We start from the raw sequence: 16,758 nt of genomic DNA, 5'->3' as shown, positions 1-16,758 counted from the left end.
TAAGGGGTCTGACAGAGCACCAGACTGACTGAGTTTGGTTTGTCCTAGATTCTCAGAAAGCTCAGCATTCTCCAAGCTCACAGGGACCACGACATTGGGGGAGGGGAGGACGGGCTGCTGGGAGACCTTGCTGGGGATGCATGGAGGCAGGCGTGGCACTGTACGTGGCGGTTCCACCCCCACCCCACCCCCCCGCCAAGTCACTATGCTAGGACAGGGGGGCAGCCCACGTCAATGTGAGAAAGAGGGGCTGCAAGGAAAACGACACCTGACGCCCCCCCCATCCAGTCACAACAACCTGCTCACACACGGCAGGGACCCCGCTCAAAAGCAAATCCTCCAGAAAGGAATCCACTTTGAAGGTCTTATTAGTCACGCCTGAGAGTGAATGAGTTTATCAGCTCTTTCCTGAGAACAGCTTTTTCAGAGACAGGGTGAAGGGGTTGCATGAAACGGCACTGAGCTCCCGGCCGGAGCAGCAGGCCAAGGACGTGAGAGGCGAACAAAGCAGGGAGACGGGGCACGCGGAAGACACTGCACAGCTCGCGGACGATCTGGCCCGAGGGCCACAGCAGGCTGGAGGCGGGCTCCAGGGACTGCGGTGCGAGGATCCAGGCCTCAGTGAGGGACAGACATCATAGGCACATGGAGGCACCGGCTGCGAGCAGATCACAGAGGGGACCCTGGAGTTCTCCAGAGACAGCACCGCCCTGACCCTGAAGTGAGCAGGACCTGGACGCCACCTCTGGACAGGCCGTGGAGGCCACATGGTGCTGACGAGAGCCAGTGCTGCGCCCTGGGCTGACACTGGGTCCCAGGATCTGCTGTGCCTGCAGTGGGACGAGAAGGTGCCGGGGCACACCCGCCCCCAGATGCTAGACTGGGAAGGAGGTGGCTGAGTTTCCCCGACACCCCTGGCCCCAGGTCCAGAGGCAGAGAGCGAGCAGGGGCGATGAGAGACGGGGGGTGCTGCTGGCGGCAGGGCCTGGCCTGAGGGAGGGCCCCTGAGATGCAGACTTGCTGGTCGGTCCGGGCAGGGCTCATCACACCTGTGGGGCGGAGGTCTGTCAGAAAAGACAAGGAGGCTCCTAGGGCTGGGAGGGAAAAGGGGTCTCTGGACAGGAAGGCATCCCCTGGCCCAGGCCCACACCCACACAGGTCAGAAATCCCAAACCTGCTTGTTGAAGGGCGCTGGGGTTTTGCAGAGCTGCGGGCAAAGAGAAGCCAGCTCAGGGGTTCAACCAGTGTTCTCGAGGTTGGGTCAAACCAGCCTGAGAGCAGAATCGGGACATTCTGGATACCGGGACTATGCAGTTGGAGGGCTGGGCTGGGGGTGGGGGGCGGGGGGGGGCGGGGTCTCCCCAGGGCCAACCCCTCTGTGGCCCTCACCTCGGCGTCCAGGGAGGAGTCTGCTTTCTTTCCCCACTGGGTCCTTTTGGTGGCTGCCAACTCTTTCCGCACCTCCTGGTTGGGGACATCGTGGTGGGAGTGGGGGCGGACTAAGGCAGACTATGGAGGGGCTTGTGATCCCCAAGCCCCCCCCCCTTCCTGAGAGGAAAGACACCAGACCCACTCCTCCTCTCTTCTGCCTCCCGGCGACACGCTTAGCCCTCCCTACTTCCCATGGGCTCCTCTCCCAGAATGTCTCCGTTTCCCTCAGGGCTGGCTCACTCCGCCGCCCAAGGCCCACAGCACGAGATCTCAGGGAAGTAGAACGTACCTGGGGGTCCTGATCCCCAGACTCCTGGGTCCTGCTGATCCACAGGTTGAGCCTTGATGTCACAACCCCTGAAAGCCTCAAGTTCTCCTGAAAAGAAAGGCTGGCATCTCAGGGCTTGGAGCCGCTGGCAACAGCACGGCGTCTTCAGAGGCCCTGGCACAAGGACACGATTCTACCTCGCCCCCGGAGCCACTCAGCACGTGCCACATACACCCGGGAAGGCCCCCAACCCTCCCCCAGGGGTTGCTGTGAGCAGCTGAGGAGCCGGGCTCAGGAATGGCAACTCGCGTCAACGGCGGGTTCTGCCAAAACGGACCCGTGGAAACACGGAGCTTTCTAGTACGGCCAGGGTCCGGTTCTGCCTAATTGGCCTAAAGACACCCGGCTGGGCCTGAGCCCCTCACCTTCCGGCTGGAGGCTGGTTCTGCTCGGCTCTGGCCTACCAGCTCCTTCTCAAAGAGGTGGCGCTTGCTGGCTACGCCCACGGGAGCCACAAAGAACTCGGTGCGGGAGGCGCCAGGAGACTTGACGGATTCTGATCTCTGGAAACACAGAACACAAACGGGTGACCCACGAAGGTGAGGCACGCACCCCACACCCAGCAGGCTGGTCAAGTACCAAGGCCCCTCCACAAGAGCGCTGCCCACCTGGATAGCTGTGTGGTATCTCTCCAGCTTCTCCCCTAACTTGACCGTGCCCGCCGGGAGCCTCATGCTGGCACTGCGGGGCCGGAGGACAGGACAGGACAAAGCAGGTGAGACCTCTGCCCTCAGCCTGCCCAGAGCCTGAGTAGTGCCCACCCACCCTCTGGACAAAGAGAAGACGGCCCCCCTCGCTGAATGAGACTCTCATGACTTGGCCAAGGTGGAATCTACTAGAAAAGTCCGGGGACTTTCCTCACCTCCCTAGAAACGTCCCACTCAGCAGGACACCGCCAGAAGCAGAGGTATCTGCCATTCCTCCCCGGCATGTCACTTCCACCTCACAGGTCTCCTGAATCTCCCCCTACCTACCTGCCTTCCCCTACTCCCTCTGCCTGCCACCCCAAGCTCTCCCCCTCCTGCCGCCAGAGCACTCCCACCCCAAACAAAGCCGATCCTGTCCTTCCAACTCAAACCTCTCAGGCCACAGGGCAGAGACCAAACTCCCTAGCACAGCATACAATGCTCTCGTGGTCTGTCCCTGCCTCCCCTCCTGACACCAGCGTCCCCCCTGCCCCAACCCCTTTCTCCATGTGCTTATGTGCCAGTTAACCGGATACGTCACGCTTTTCACCCTCTGTGCCTTGACTTGTGCTGGGCCCTCTATTTCGAGGCCCACTCGGAAGTCAACTGCTCTGTGACCTATCCTCTGGCTCCCGCGGGCTGGGCTGTTGCAGCCACTCCAGGGCCCTGCACCTCCCTGCTGGGGGCTGTTGCATGTTTATTGGTCCGATGTGAGGTGCTGGAGAGTAGCAGCCATGTCTCATTCATCTGTGGACCCCCTTGCTGCCACCGTCACCCCAGGCCTAGCGTGGGACAGTGGCCCTCTGCAAATGTTTAGGGGCAGAAGGACACAGCACGAGGGCATGAAATTCCTAATACGTAAGCACAACTGCTTTTCAGACCCCGTTTCAGTTTCTTTTTTTCAAAACACAGTCCTCAAACTACTTGCATCAAAATTACGGGGCATGGGGATGCTTGTGGAACATGCAGATTCCCAGGCCCTGCCCCCTGCATCAGGCCTGCTAAAGCAGACGCTTCCCCTTCCCTGCACTCTTCATAGCCCCCCTCCTGCGAGGCCCTCCTCCCCCTCTCCACCCCAACTTCCTCGACCTTCAGAGCCCCGCCCAAGCCCTGCCTTCAGAGCCCCGCCCAAGCCCTGCACTCTTCATAGCCCCCCTCCTGCGAGGCCCTCCTCCCCCTCTCCACCCCAACTTCCTCTACCTTCAGAGCCCCACCCAAGCCCTGCCTCCTCCAAGAAGCTCTCCCTGATCCCTTCCCTCCCTGTTCCATCTCCTTGGGCCTCTGTCCCTCGTGTCAGTTCCATCTCCCTGCAGGATCTGGAGCCCTGGCCGAGGCCGGCACCTTCCCCTCAGGTACCCTGTGGCCCTGCCTGCGAGTACACGCTGCAGGGCTCAGTGCACACAGGCTGAACGTGACCAGATCAGACCAAGCCAGAGCCTCCAGGCCCCTGACCTGCGGGTTAAGGTTGTCTCTGAGTTGTCTTTCCTGGGGCTCATCTGAAACAAGAAGGAAAGGCTCTGATGAGTGACAGTCCCAAGGAGGCCAGGGCCCTCCACAAGGGAAGGGCTCAGCTCTCTGAACACTTCCTCCTCCTCCTCTAACCCCCAACCAAACCTCCATTAAAGGCTTTCCTCTCGTCTGGGAGACACCTGCCCCCACCCACCATCACCTCAACCATCTGTTTTCCTGTCTGACTCCCCACTGCCCGTGAGCCCTGCTGGGTGGGGACCACCCCTGATCAACACCAGGCCTCCAGCTTCCTCCCCAGGGCCTGGCACACATCAGGGGCACGAAGCATAGTCCGTCAAAAATGAATGAACCACCCAGCGAACCAAGGAACTGAGAGGAAATATCAGAAGGTAAGATGAGAGTCCCCAGTCCATACACCTTGTACTACTGGAGCAGAGGCAGCGCAGGGAGCTCTAGGAGAGCTCTACCCTTCCCTCCTGCACCAGCCTCCTGGGTGACATCAGGAACTGCTGAAGGCAGGCGTGGGGCCCCTGCCACTCAACCTGCCCAGTGCCCTCTTCCTGCAGCTCTGGCCTTGACCACTAGGTGGGGCTGCTCAGTCTCATCCACACCCACCCCCTGGGTCCTTAACCTGCTCTCCTTCAGTTAATCCAAGTCATCTGCTCTCGGGCACCCTGGGAATTGAAAACCCCTCTCTATCCAAGGGATCCGTTTGACAGCTAACCTAAGGCCCTGATGCTGTAAAAATGCTGATTTCCCCGGCTTGCCCTCCGGTGGACTGGAGACAAAGGTGCTCTCACCCGAAAGGAGATGGTCCTAGAGCTGGAGCGTTTGAGGGAGCTGCTGTAGGTGGCCTGGGTGGGCGAGGATGTGTCCACCTCTTCCTCCTTGCTGGGGATTTTCACCTGGATGGAGTGGGGGAGTGTCACACAGGAGGTCTGGGTGGCCCAAAGCCCATGCCGCCATAGGGACCCCATGTGGCCTGGCTCATCCCAGGAGCTGCAGACAGAAGGCGGGGAAGGAAACAGTCCTGTGTCTCCCTCTGCTGCCTCCCGCCCCTCCACCTCTGCTGTGGGGATGGTGGACACAGTTCTGTGAGGCCAGGCCACCAGACAGAACTTTCTAGCAGAACTCTAGAAGGACCTGAGGCTTCCCAAAAGGCTGCTGGTGTCCTGAAATCCAGGCCCTGGATGAGGACGGGGTGCAGGGTGGCAGGTGCTCTCTGTCACACCACGGATGCCCTTTTCAGCTGCCAGCAGCTTGCCCCTGCTTTAGTGTCTATTCTGACAGTGACGAGGTGACTAGAAGCAGGTAGGGAGAGAGGACACTGCCCAAGTCAGCCTCCATAGTGAGAGGACAAGAAACAGCAAGGGAGCCAGAGGCCACCTGGGGCAGAACAAGAGGGGCACGTGCAGGGCTGGGAGGGGCAGGGGCACTGCCAACCTGGAATGCGATGGGCGGGAGGCGGGAAGCCGCAGCCGGAGGGTCCGGCGCCCCCTGCTCTTCCAGCTCGGCCGGGGATGGCGGGCTCTTCTCAGGGAGGACCTTTCCCCTCTGCCCTGTGGTGGTGGGGGGCTGGCCTCCCCCAGAGGCCAGCTGACCCCCTGCCTGGGGCTGCCCTGGGGCGGCCGCCCTCTTTAGGGCCAGCTTTGTCTCGGTGGCCGGGGTCTTCTCTGACACCAGAGACTTCTCAAAGAGCGATGCTTTCTCAGAAACTACTTTCCTTTCCGAGTCTGATGTCTTCCCTGGGGCTGGGAGCTTCTCCGACACACTTGTTTTTTCTAGAACTGACTTCTCTGAGACGGCTCTTTTCTCTGACACAGACATCTTCTCAGGGCCCAGGGCCTTCTCTGAGTTGGAGCTTTCCTCCGAGACCAGTCTCTTTCCAAGTACTAATGTCTTCCCTGGAACAGGGGGCTTCTCGGAGACTGCGGGCTTCTCTGAGGCCTCGTTCTTCCCGCCTTCGGACTCTCGGCCCATCAAGCTCTCTTCCTCCCTGGCCCAGGGGCCCCGCCGCTCCCGGCTCAGTCTCCGGCGGGGTGGCAGCTCCACCTCCTTCTTGGGCGTGAGGGGCTGCGGCTTGGCCTGCCCTGAGCCAGAGCTGTCCCTTCCTTCCTCTGCCTCCGGCAGGCTGGGGGCCTGGGCAGCCTCCACCACCTGCCGCCTCTGCCTCCGCTCCTGCCGGGTCCTGAGGATGGCCTGGATGTCCTCGTCCTCATCTTTAGAGCCTGAGGTTCGTGGCTTGGGCGCCTCTGCTTCCTCCACGCTCGGCAGTCTAGGCCAGAAGATGGGACATGGGGTGGGAGATAAGAATCAGAGGCTATCAGAGCTGGGAGAGACCCTGGGGTGACCTGAGCCCATGGGGAAGCTTCCAGGGCTGCCAGGGAGAGGGTGAGGAAGTAGAGCCCCCCACCCCCTGCCAACTATCACTTAAACAAGGATCACTTCTATCTGCTTTACATACTGGGTTTCCAGGAAATCATCTGAACAAAGCACACCATGCTTTTAAAAAGCTGATAAACCCCTATAAGGTCCAACTCTACTGTGTTCAGACCCAATCAATAAACACTGAACAATTACTTTATAGGGCCCCGTGCTGGGCGCTGGAGGGCAAAAGGAGTAAATGCGGTCTTCGCCCCTTAGAGCTTAGGTCAAGACCAGAGACGTTCAGGGATTTGTCAAAGGTCACCCAGATAATGAGCAGTGGAACTGGGAGTAGAACCAAAGCTTCTGACGGGCCACCCTGACCTCCTGTTAGTCACGTGGCAGCCACGGGACTGGAGCCCCTGGGGTGCACGCCTGGTTGTCCCTTCCCTCGGGGACCCAAAGGAACAAGAGGAACATGAGAAGACTGTCCAAAACCTACAGCCCTCGGCCTCCAGCCAACGGAGATTCATTTTCTCCCTCGCCCCCCTGCCTTCCATGTCGTTTGGGGCAAGTTAATTCACTGTCTGAGCCTCAGCTTCCCAATCGGGTAAGCGATCTCAGCAAGTCGCCGATGTACTCTCGGACATGTCTTTGAGATGTTTCTCCATCTGTAAAGCTGGCTAACGATGCCTCTGTCTCAGGGATACCATAAGGACTGAGTTCTATCCATCCCAGGTGCAGCAAAGTATTGGCTCGTGGACAGTAGGAATCCACAGACGTGGTTCTGCTTCCGAGGAGGGCAGAGCCTGGCTGTGTGGAGGACAGCCCAGCCAGCGGAGCTTATCTTTAGGCCCGTCGTCACATTCCCTAAGCAGGCCAACCCTGCTGTACTCGGTCTGTCTGGGGCCGCTAAGCCCGTCCCCGTCCCCTCCCCCTGACCCGAGCACCTCTGGGCAGCCGGTGTGTCTCCGTTCTGGACCAGCTTGGGAGCCTCGTCGTCCGTGGTGGAGCTCAGATTTCGGTGCCGCCGCCGGCGCTCGCGCTCCTGCTCTTCTTCATCCTCCAGAGTCCACTGCCTGGCCAGGCTGGGGGGAGGGGAGAGGGTCAGTGCAGCCCAGGCCGGAGCCCCGGATCCCTGGATCCCCGGAGCCCCAGTCCCTAGCCAGACCCCTGCGGGGCTGGGAGAAGAGAGCAGGCACCGTCTAGGCCTGGGCTGTGTGGGTCAGTGGGGCGGGGGCGGGTCCCCTTCAGCATACTGGAACCCCACCGGAACTGCACTGGAACCGAGACTGGGCTGAACTGGGACGTGCTGTAAGACACACATGTGTTCCCAAGACTTGATATGAAAACCAGACTGTAAAACATCTCATTAATAATTCTGCATATTGATTACACGTTTAAATGATAATACTTTGGATATACTGGGAAAATGAGATATATTATTAAAATTGATCACCTGTTTCTTTTTATTTTCTTGGTATGTCGTCTACAGAAAATTGACAATTTTAGAGGCGCCTGGGTGGCTCAATCGGTTAAGCGTCCGCCTTCGGCTCAGGTCATGATCCCAGGGTCCTGGGGGGAGCTTGCTTCTCCCTCTCCCTCTGCTCCTCTCCCCCATTTGTGCTTTCTCTCTCGCTCTCCCTCAAATAAATAAATAAAATCTTTTTAAAAATTGACAATTTTAAACGTGGTTCACAGTTGTGGTTCACATTACATGTGTATTAAATTTCAGCTAATGAGACTAAAGGGATTTGGATTGGACCAGGGTTTCTCATCCTGGGCATCACTGACATTTCAGCCAGGTAACTCCATGTGCAGGGGCTGTGCTGAATTATAGGGGCTGAACAACACCCCAGACCTCTACCCACTCGATGCCTTAACACCGGCTCCCAGTTGTGACAACCAAAAGTGTCTCCTGACTTTACCATGTCTCTCAGGGCGGTCAAAACCACTGCAGATGACAACCACTGGGTTAGACGTGACTCTGGGATCCAGAGTGGGAATGTGGGGCCTCCCTCTCTAGAGGTGACTAGGAACATGAGAGAGTGGGCACAGTTCTGCCTGAAGGAGATGGATACACTTGACAAGTTCCTTTTTCTTTTTGGTCTTGGATTCTCAGATCACATCCATCAATGGACAATCCCAGAGAAACTTTCTCAGACTTTCTCAACAACCCATGGGATTTCTCAGCCATTCAGAGGGGGAGTGCCACAAATAAGACCGATTATACCTAGAAAAGCAGTATCAGCTTCCTTTCTCAGGAGCTCTTTAAGCCTCCCTCACCTTCCAGAACCAGCTTTCACTCATCGGGGAGCAAGGGGACTCCATACACTCGACTTTGGGTTCCTGCCCCCCAGTTACTCTGCATTCACAGAACCAATCAGGCTCTCACAACCAGTCACCCACCCATCCATCTCCTTCCTCACTCACCACCTACCCACCCAGCCGCCTGTCTATCCAAACACCCATCAACTCAGTCACCCCCCATTTCCCTGCCCACCCAGCGATCATCTTTTGTTAAAGATTTATCTATTTGAGAGAGAGAGAGAGCAAGTGAGCAGGCGGAAGACCAGAGGGGGAGGGAGAGGGACAAGCAGAGTCCGCACTGAGTGTGGAGCTCGACTTGCGGCTCAGTCCCGGGACCCTGAGATCGTGACCTGAGCTGAAACCAAGAGTCAGACGCTCAACCGACTGAGCCACCCAGGCGCCCCCCCCCATCAATCATCTTTAGTCACCTGCTCTACCAGCCTCCCACCTGCCTCGCTGCCAGCCCACCCCACCTTCCATCCGCCCACCCTTCCACCCCAACCAAAGAGCAAATACATCATTGCTAAGCAACTGCAATGGACCAGCAAGTCAGGAACTAGGGAGTTCACAGGACGAGGCAGGGTCCCTGCCCTAAAGATACCTACTATCTAGTGAAAAAGAGAAGCAATCCACCAATAACCCCCCCAACCGAAGCACAGAAATTGCTCTGCAGGAGAGAGAATGATTACCGTAAGCCAAGATTATCAAGAAAGTCTCACGGATGAGACTGACCCTGGCTGGGGGTCTCGGTGGGTGAACAGAAGTTCAACAGAGGTGACAGGGGCTGGGGAGAACCTGGCAGGCCAGGCAGCAGGGAGGGCTGGGCAGAGGTAGGAGGTCTGTTGGGGCAGGAGGATGTACTCCACCCAGCACCCTGGGAGAAAGTTTGGGCTGCAAATAGCGCAGCATGAGTTAGCAGACTGAGCCCTCTCTGGAGACTTCCTGTGACCCCCCCCCCCCCCCCCCCGCCGCCAGGACTATCTGGGGCCCTACAGATAGGAAGAGTCTGGAAAAGGCCTCTTCTTCCCTCCCAGAGTTACTGTAAGGCCTTCCCTCTGCCATTGTCAGGTGTCAAACCTGCTCTCCCAGCCTGTCCTGTGGCCCAGCCCTATTCCTCCTGGGCCTCTTCCCCTCCTGCAGGGTATCGCCATGCAACCAAGCCTCCATTTAAGGAACAGACATGTTTCTGGAAAAAAATAACCATGCAAACCCACAGATCTCACAAACAGAACTGCATATGAAATGCATAGGAGGACATCTACGGAGCCTCCAAGGAAAGACTCCTCCAGGCAGCCTCTGGTAAGGCGCGCTACTCCCCCTGCCCTTGGGTACCTCCCTGTCTTTCCTCTTCACCAGTTTTCCTTCCTAAATGAGCAAGGAGAAGGAGCCACACAAGGGCTCCAATCTGGTTCCCTAAGCCCAACTTCATGCTGATCCAACATTTACCAAACAGATATTTTCTGAGCACCCGCTGCGTGCCAGGCACAGTTCCAGGGACTGGGGGGCGGCCGGCAGGGCCCTTCCCTGCGAGGAGCACACAGTGCAGGGGGCGGGGGGTGCAGTCCGTGAACCAGGAAATGAGTGCATGAACAAAACGGTGTCGGGAAGTGACACGAGGACAACAGAACCAGGTAAGGGGTAATGCGAGAGAAGGTGACCGGGAGGGGAGGCCTCTCCGAGAACTCTGAGAAGGAGTCGGATCTGCTCGCAGGGTGTCCCGGGAGGAGGGCACAGCAGGCGTAAAGCACTGGGTGTGAGAGCTGGGTGTTCAGGGAGAAGGGGATCCGGAGCCACAGCGTGGTCCACAGGGAGCTTGGACAGGGAGGAGAGGCCAGAGAGAAGGGCCTCAGGGACCCAGGAAAGAATCTGGGTTTTATTCAAGTGTCCTGGAGAGCCAGAGGATAGTTTTACATAGAGGGATGACATGATAGAATTGTTACTATTATTATTTAGCCTCTCTGGCCGCTGAAGGAAGAAGAATTGAGGGTGGCAGGGGGAGAAGGCATACAGGGGGCCCCATCAGGAGGCTCCTGCCATCGCCCAGGCGAGAGCTATGCTGGCCTGAACTGTGGTGGTAACAGAGAGAAGGAAAGAGGGATGGACTGGGGACATACTTTGAAGATAGAGCCAAGGGGGATTGCGAATGGGCGGGATGGTGATGAAAGCAGAGACAAAGAGAAAAAAACAAGGAAAATTCCTGGATTTTTGACCTGAGCAATTCCTGGTGCTATTAGTAAGATGGGAAAGATTGGTGTTGGGGGTGGGGGATAGTTTGGGGAAATGTCACCTGGCAGTGGGGGGAGGAAAAGTTCCATTTCTGGCTGTTGAGGGTGAGGAGAAGACACTGGTACAAAGGAGACCAAGGCCCAGAGCCAGGGAGATTGGAGGAAAGCCGGGGTAGAGTGTGAACCTGGGGGGAGGAATGAGCTCTGTCCAAGACCACTTGGGGGGGGAGGGGAGACCAGCACAGAGTCATGAGCACAGAGGTACTGGTCCCCAGGAAAGCAGCTCGAAGCCTGGGGCCAGAGCCAGGCTGGACTAGCAAGAGGAGAACGGGAGCCAGAACGAGGAACCGGTGAGGACCAGACACTCTTTGGAGAAGTTTTCCTCAGAAGAAAAGCAAATAAAATGGGACAGTAGCTAGAGCCGAATGTGGACTCAACGGCTTTGTAACTGAGGTACAATTTATATACAGTAAACACCCATCAAGTTTTGTTTTCTTTTTAAAGACGGGCAAATGAAGGAGAGTGCAGAGGGTGTGAGAGGTTTGACAACGAAGTGCGAAGATGTTGTCCTGCAGGGAGAGCAGAGACCACAGGAGAGGGCGTCTCTCGTCTCTCGCATCCACCATGGCGCCTGGCACATAAGTGACAACGAATGTGGAAGGAACCAGTGTGACTGTCACCTTTCAGACGTGAGGGCTCTCTTCCTCCCTGGGGAATCGCGCAACCTCTGCCTCGACAAGGATGTGCGTGAAGGGGGGACGATCTGCCATCTGTTAGGAGCGCTCCTCACCGCCCCTCAGCTACAGTTGGCCCATAAGAGATCATCGATGACTGTGTGTGGTACATGAGTGAATGAAGGGATGACCCATCTTCAACTACGCAGAGCTCACAGGGGTCATGGGAAGCCCTATGGGAATCATGTTTAAATTCTGTGGTCAAGGCAGTGGGACTCTGACTGGAGCCCTTCTCCATTTCCCAAACTTGGAAATGCCAGCTTCAGCTGGCTTTTATCTGAGCCCACGTTTTCAGCTCTCCTTCTCTGGACTTACTCCCTCCCCTTATGACCAGTTTGGGACCAGCCCTTGCCCTCCAAAGTTGAGGGATCTATCCACTGGGGAAAGGGCCCCCACAAAGCCAGAAGCTCCTCTCCCCTGACCACACCCAGATGGGCTGGGCTGGAGCCTCCAGGATTCCTGGGTCCTGAGCAACCCCGTTCCCACACACACTCCTCTCAGCCCTGGGGGAAGCAGCTTCTTTGTCTATCTTCCAATGGGGCCATATATGGAGTGCGATCTGTCAGAGTCTGGTCTCCTCGGAAATGACTCACCCCCCTCACTCCCCAGGCCAGCCCGAGCCCTAAGGGGTCTTCAGGGCTGGAACTGCAGGAGGTGGGGCCCAGGCGTCCTTCAATGTCCACCGGCTTTATGCCATGACCCCACAGTTCCCCCAAGATGACTCGGTCACTCCCCTGCTGCTCAGGAATCACAGGGCTGCCTCCAACCCCTGGCAGAACGTGAATCACTTCACCCCCACCACCTTTACCACCACCTCACCCTGGGGAAGAAACGTTATTGCCAATAACTCTTCCTTATAAGATGAGGAAATGGATAGAAGGGGGGAGGGGAAGGGCAAGGGTCAGTCTCCAGGAGGGACCTCAGCAGGTGCAGCCTGAAACCCCCATAATAAATATATGATAAGTAAGGGCATTAGAACGGTGCTTAACATTCAGTAGCACACAAATATTTGAATACGGTAAATAACAGTAAGTCAATAAATAAAGTAATCAAGAAGTGAGGGTACTAACACCTAAGTGCTTACTATAATGCCAGGCACCGTTCTAAGTATTTTACAAATACCATGGACATTAAACCTCACAACAACCCCGTGAGGTAAGATGGTGTTATCCCCATTTCACGGATGAGGAAATGGAAGGTCACCGGGGCTAATAAGTTTCCCAAGATAGCACAACTAATCAAACGAAAAAAAATTAAGATTCCATCCCAGGTCGGCTTCCCGAAAGCCTGTACCCTTAACCACAATACCAGATGCCAGAAAAGGAGGTCCAAAGAGGGCTTCCCCGAAGCCAGAGTGAGGCCCCACCTTCTCGACAGCTGACAGCGTATGTTCAGAGGAAGAAGCAGGGGAGCCTGGAGGGGCCTCTGACTGTGTGCGATTCCCCACCCCAGGGCAGGTCAGAGCTCATGGTGCAGCCTGGGAGAGCAGAGGTTTGGGGAAGCCCAGTGGCCAACACATGGACCAGAGCCAGGCCCAGTATGGAACCTGGGTCCCACCATCTGGGAGTCCCAGCCACTCTCCCCAGCCGAAGCCACAGCCCTAGGCGGCCGCCCCACCTGTCCCTCCTTCCCCACAATCATTTCCTCTACCTCCTGGCCTTCACTTGGGGACAACATCCCTCTCTTCGCCTCCACGTCCCGGCTGCTCTCCTCCCCAACACTGCACTCACACGGCTGCTATCAGCTGCTGACCAGGTAGAAGTTAGATCTAAGGAAGATCCTCCCTGCGGGAGACCTCAAAACAAGCTTGAAAAACAGATCAAGGCTCAGCTGCTCTGGTTGAAGTAGGGGAAGGGTGGGAAGTCTGCCCCAGAAACATCTGTAGAACCCTGGGCCTCAAGGAGCAGGATTTGCAACTCTTTGAAGGAAAGAACAGACAGCTGGGAGGCCCAGCTCTGACTGGCTGTATGACCTTGGGCCAGTGTTCCACCCCTAGGGGAGACAGGTCTCAGGCTGCCCTTCTGCACGATGAGGGGCCCCCACGGGTAGTCACTGAAGTCCCTTCCAGCCCTGATGGGCTAGGGGGAGGTGTCAGGGCAGGATAGAGAGCCGTGCTGGGAGGTGGGACGGCTGCTCAAGGCCCAGGCAGGGGCAATGATTAACCGCTGGAGGCTCGGTCCCAGGCACCCTCGGACCCACCCCTCACCCCCTGCAGACAGGCCCGGCCCAGCCTCAGCCGTCACCCGGCCAGCCCAGGGAGGAAAGGACAAGGCCACTGACCAGGGCACCCTGCCAGCCAGCTCGCCACCGCCCCCATCCCAGGGCTGGAGCATCTGAATGTCTACTTCAGGCCAAGGATGGGCGGCAGGCTGGCCCTCCGCTCCCCACCTAGACCCTGCCTGGAGCCACCCCGGTCACACCCTCATCACAGTCCTCCCCAGCCTGGGAGACTTGGTTGACAGTGACTCACAGCCGTTCCCTCCTGCCCGCTGAGGCTTGTTCACCCGGGGAGCAGAGCGGGAGCGGTCCTCTGCTCCAGGTGCCTCAACACAGGGACTGTCGGCAGCAGCTGTGTCTGCCCACGGGCTCTGCGAGGGCTGGGGCCGGCAGGGAGGGCAGGCCAGGGGCTCCTGCGGCAGGACAGGTTCCCCAGGGCGTTCCTGGCACTACCCCTGGCCATCCCGTGGGAACCCGGCCCCACCCCGGCAGCCACATGTCCATCTGAGCAGTGGACAAGCTAAGACCAGACCCTGCTCCCATTTTTAAAGTTCTCGTGCTCCAGCCGCCCACCCACCACACACACACCCTGTACATATCCAGGCATGCTCTCAGACACAAAATCACATATATCCCACCAGTCGGTGAGCAACTGATGAAGCAGTGTGTGGTTTGCATTTTTTACCCAATGCACTATACTGAGGTCTCCGATAAACATTCACACCAAACATACTCAGACTCCTACGACCCAGACTCAGCAACGTAAGAACCTACTACCCACACAGATGTCTCCATACTACACAGGCCATAAACATGCTCACCCACTCATACACCTGCACGCGCCATATAAGCACACTTCCAAGGGCACAGATATGCCCACACCTAGAAGCAAAGACACTCCCGCATCAACCCCCATGCACACCGACCCACGTGCAGAGTCCAAGGTCTGGACCCCAAGCTCCACCCTCAGCCCAGACCTTCCCTGTGGTGTGTCCAGCCTCTCGAGCAGCCTAGGTTCCTTTTCCCAGGGCACTGAGTTCCTTCCCTTCTTGGGGCTTACCTTGTCCCCTCTCTAGAGCCCTTTAGCCCCTCCACAGGCCACTGTGCTTCAGAGCAATGTGAGGTCCTGAGGGTCTGAGGAGGTGGCCCCCCAGCCCTGGGGAGGATGAGACTGAGACACCAGAGAAGCTCTAGAGCCCTTCTGGAGGGAGAGGAAGGAGATTCTAGAACACGGGAGAATGCCTGAAAGCCACCTTAATGGGGAAGGCCTGGGGAGGGTGCTGGTCTGCCCCTGCAGAGAGAACCCTGGCCTCAGTATCCAAATGCCCACCTGGGAGGGGCAGAAAGGACAATTTCTACTTGGGTTAACTCTATGGGATCAAAGGAGTAGGAATCCAGCTCTGAACACTACACGGGCCTCAGCTTCTTCAAGGGCAAGATGGGTGTAGATGGGGGGGGGCGGTGAAGATGCTAGTGAGAACATCTGAGGGGAGGTGCTGGGGAGCTCCAAGAGGAGTCACCAGGGGTCACCAGCCACATTAAGGGGTGCTGCCTGCCGGACAATCCCCCAACATCCCAGTCTTATCTAACCCTGACAGGATGTCCAGCAGCCAGGGTAAGATACCCAGTGTCCTGACCCTTTAACAGACCAGTCTACAAAAAAAAGACTGAGGCACAGAAGGGGACAGTAACTATCTTGAGGTCACTGAGCCCAGACACCACCCCAAAATGCCACACTCCGAATTTGAGCCTCATTAGTGGGAGGGTGGTCTGTTGCCCAATGGTCTCTATTCACTGATCCCTGTTCTTCTGACCGTCCAAGGAGCGTGCTGTCCCCACCGCTCCTCCCCAAGAAGGGCTGAGGGACACCTCCCCAAGGGGCCCACTCTCCTAGTCTCTACCACAGAAACACGGCAGCGGGGGAGGCTTCTCTCGGGGAAAGGACGCTTGGCGGAACTCTGGAACACCTCCCCAGTACCCCCAAATGTTCCCTCCACCCCGCAGGGGGTCCTGTGGGGGGGCCCTCCAGGCCGGCTACCAGCCTCCCCCAAGCACCCTGTGTGCGGCCTCAGTCCCTTGGGGAGGAAAGGAAACGGTAGGGGAGCGAGAACACCCGTCCTGCCCTGTCACCTAAGAGTTCCCCAGTTTGGTCCCAATGGCTGCCACCACCGCCACCCCCCCCCCCCCGCCCGACTTGAGGAGCCGCGGGAGCCGCGGAGCGTGGGGACCCAGGCTCAGAGCCGGCTCCCCCGCGGGAAGGGGGCCGACGCCGCGGGCAAGGGAGAGGGGGCCGGTGCGGCTCCCGGGGCCGGCCGCGGCGCTCACCTGGACAGCGCCGACCAGTCCTTCCTGCCGCCAGCCATGCCGCCGAGCCCGCGGCCGCCGTGTGCGCGGGCAGGGCCGGGTGGCCGCCGCCTCACCTGCGCGCCCCTCCCCCGCCGCCCGGCCCAGGTAAGGTCACATGGCCGCTTATCTCAGCCCGCCCGGCCCGCCGCGCTCGCGGCCCTCGCGCCCGCCGCCCCCAGCGGCCTCCGGGGTCGTGGGCGGCCGGTGCAAAGCCGCATGGATCTCCGCCCCGGCCCGTCCGACCGCGCGCCCGCGAGCGCCGGCGAGCTGTCGGACAGGCCGCCGGACGGACCGACGGACGCCCAGGCCCGGCGCGCGGGGTCGATCGGCCGCCCGCGGCGAGGGCGGGGGACTTCCTGCTCAGAACCAGTCGGACCAGCTCCGCGCTGGGCCGCCTCCTCTCTCAGGGGCCGGGGTGCCGGGGGAGTGGGGCCGGCGGGCGGGGACCCGACGATCGGGGTCGGGCCGAGCTTGCTGCGGGTAAACCGACTTAGCCCGGAGAAAGCCAAGAGCAGAAACCGAGCGGGAGAGTTAGAGCGGGTACCGTAACCTCGGATCCGGGGCGTCGGGCACCTCCCGGGGCTGCCGCACCCACCCGGGTCCTCCGACCCGAGAGGTCCCAAGAGATGAGCGGGCAGTGCTTTCGC

General features: G+C 58.6%; 1 protein-coding gene across 1 annotated transcript; it reads right to left on the bottom strand.

The window, feature by feature from the left end:
- Nucleotides 1–350: 350 nt before the first annotated feature.
- On the bottom strand, nt 351–16,401 carry LAD1 (ladinin 1). Its single transcript, XM_045787692.2, has 10 exons — nt 16,091–16,401; nt 7,230–7,367; nt 5,359–6,190; nt 4,716–4,820; nt 3,898–3,941; nt 2,368–2,440; nt 2,125–2,262; nt 1,721–1,807; nt 1,390–1,464; nt 351–1,049 (listed from the first exon to the last, which is right to left on the bottom strand). Exons 1-10 carry the CDS (start codon nt 16,126–16,128, stop codon nt 1,044–1,046), a joined length of 1,536 nt encoding a protein of 511 aa, XP_045643648.2. The 5' UTR covers nt 16,129–16,401; the 3' UTR covers nt 351–1,043.
- Nucleotides 16,402–16,758: the final 357 nt, after the last annotated feature.

The sequence above is a fragment of the Ursus americanus genome, chromosome 2, assembly GCF_024610735.1.
Source record: "Ursus americanus isolate L20-20 chromosome 2, mUrsAme1.1.p, whole genome shotgun sequence".
Classification (NCBI taxonomy): Eukaryota; Metazoa; Chordata; class Mammalia; order Carnivora; family Ursidae; genus Ursus; species Ursus americanus.
The sequence above is the reverse complement of the archived record's forward strand: the minus strand, read 5'-3'. Positions and strand labels throughout refer to the sequence as shown.

Coding starts and splice junctions, on each gene's coding strand:
- LAD1 (XM_045787692.2), bottom strand. CDS start 16,128: ATGGCTGGCGGCAGGAAGGACTGGTCGGCGCTGTCCAG. Junction 7,368..16,090: donor GACTGGTCGGCGCTGTCCAG/GTGAGCGCCGCG, acceptor CCCTCCCCCCAG/CCTGGCCAGGCAGTGGACTC. Junction 1,465..1,720: donor CTGGGGATCAGGACCCCCAG/GTACGTTCTACT, acceptor GTCCCCAACCAG/GAGGTGCGGAAAGAGTTGGC.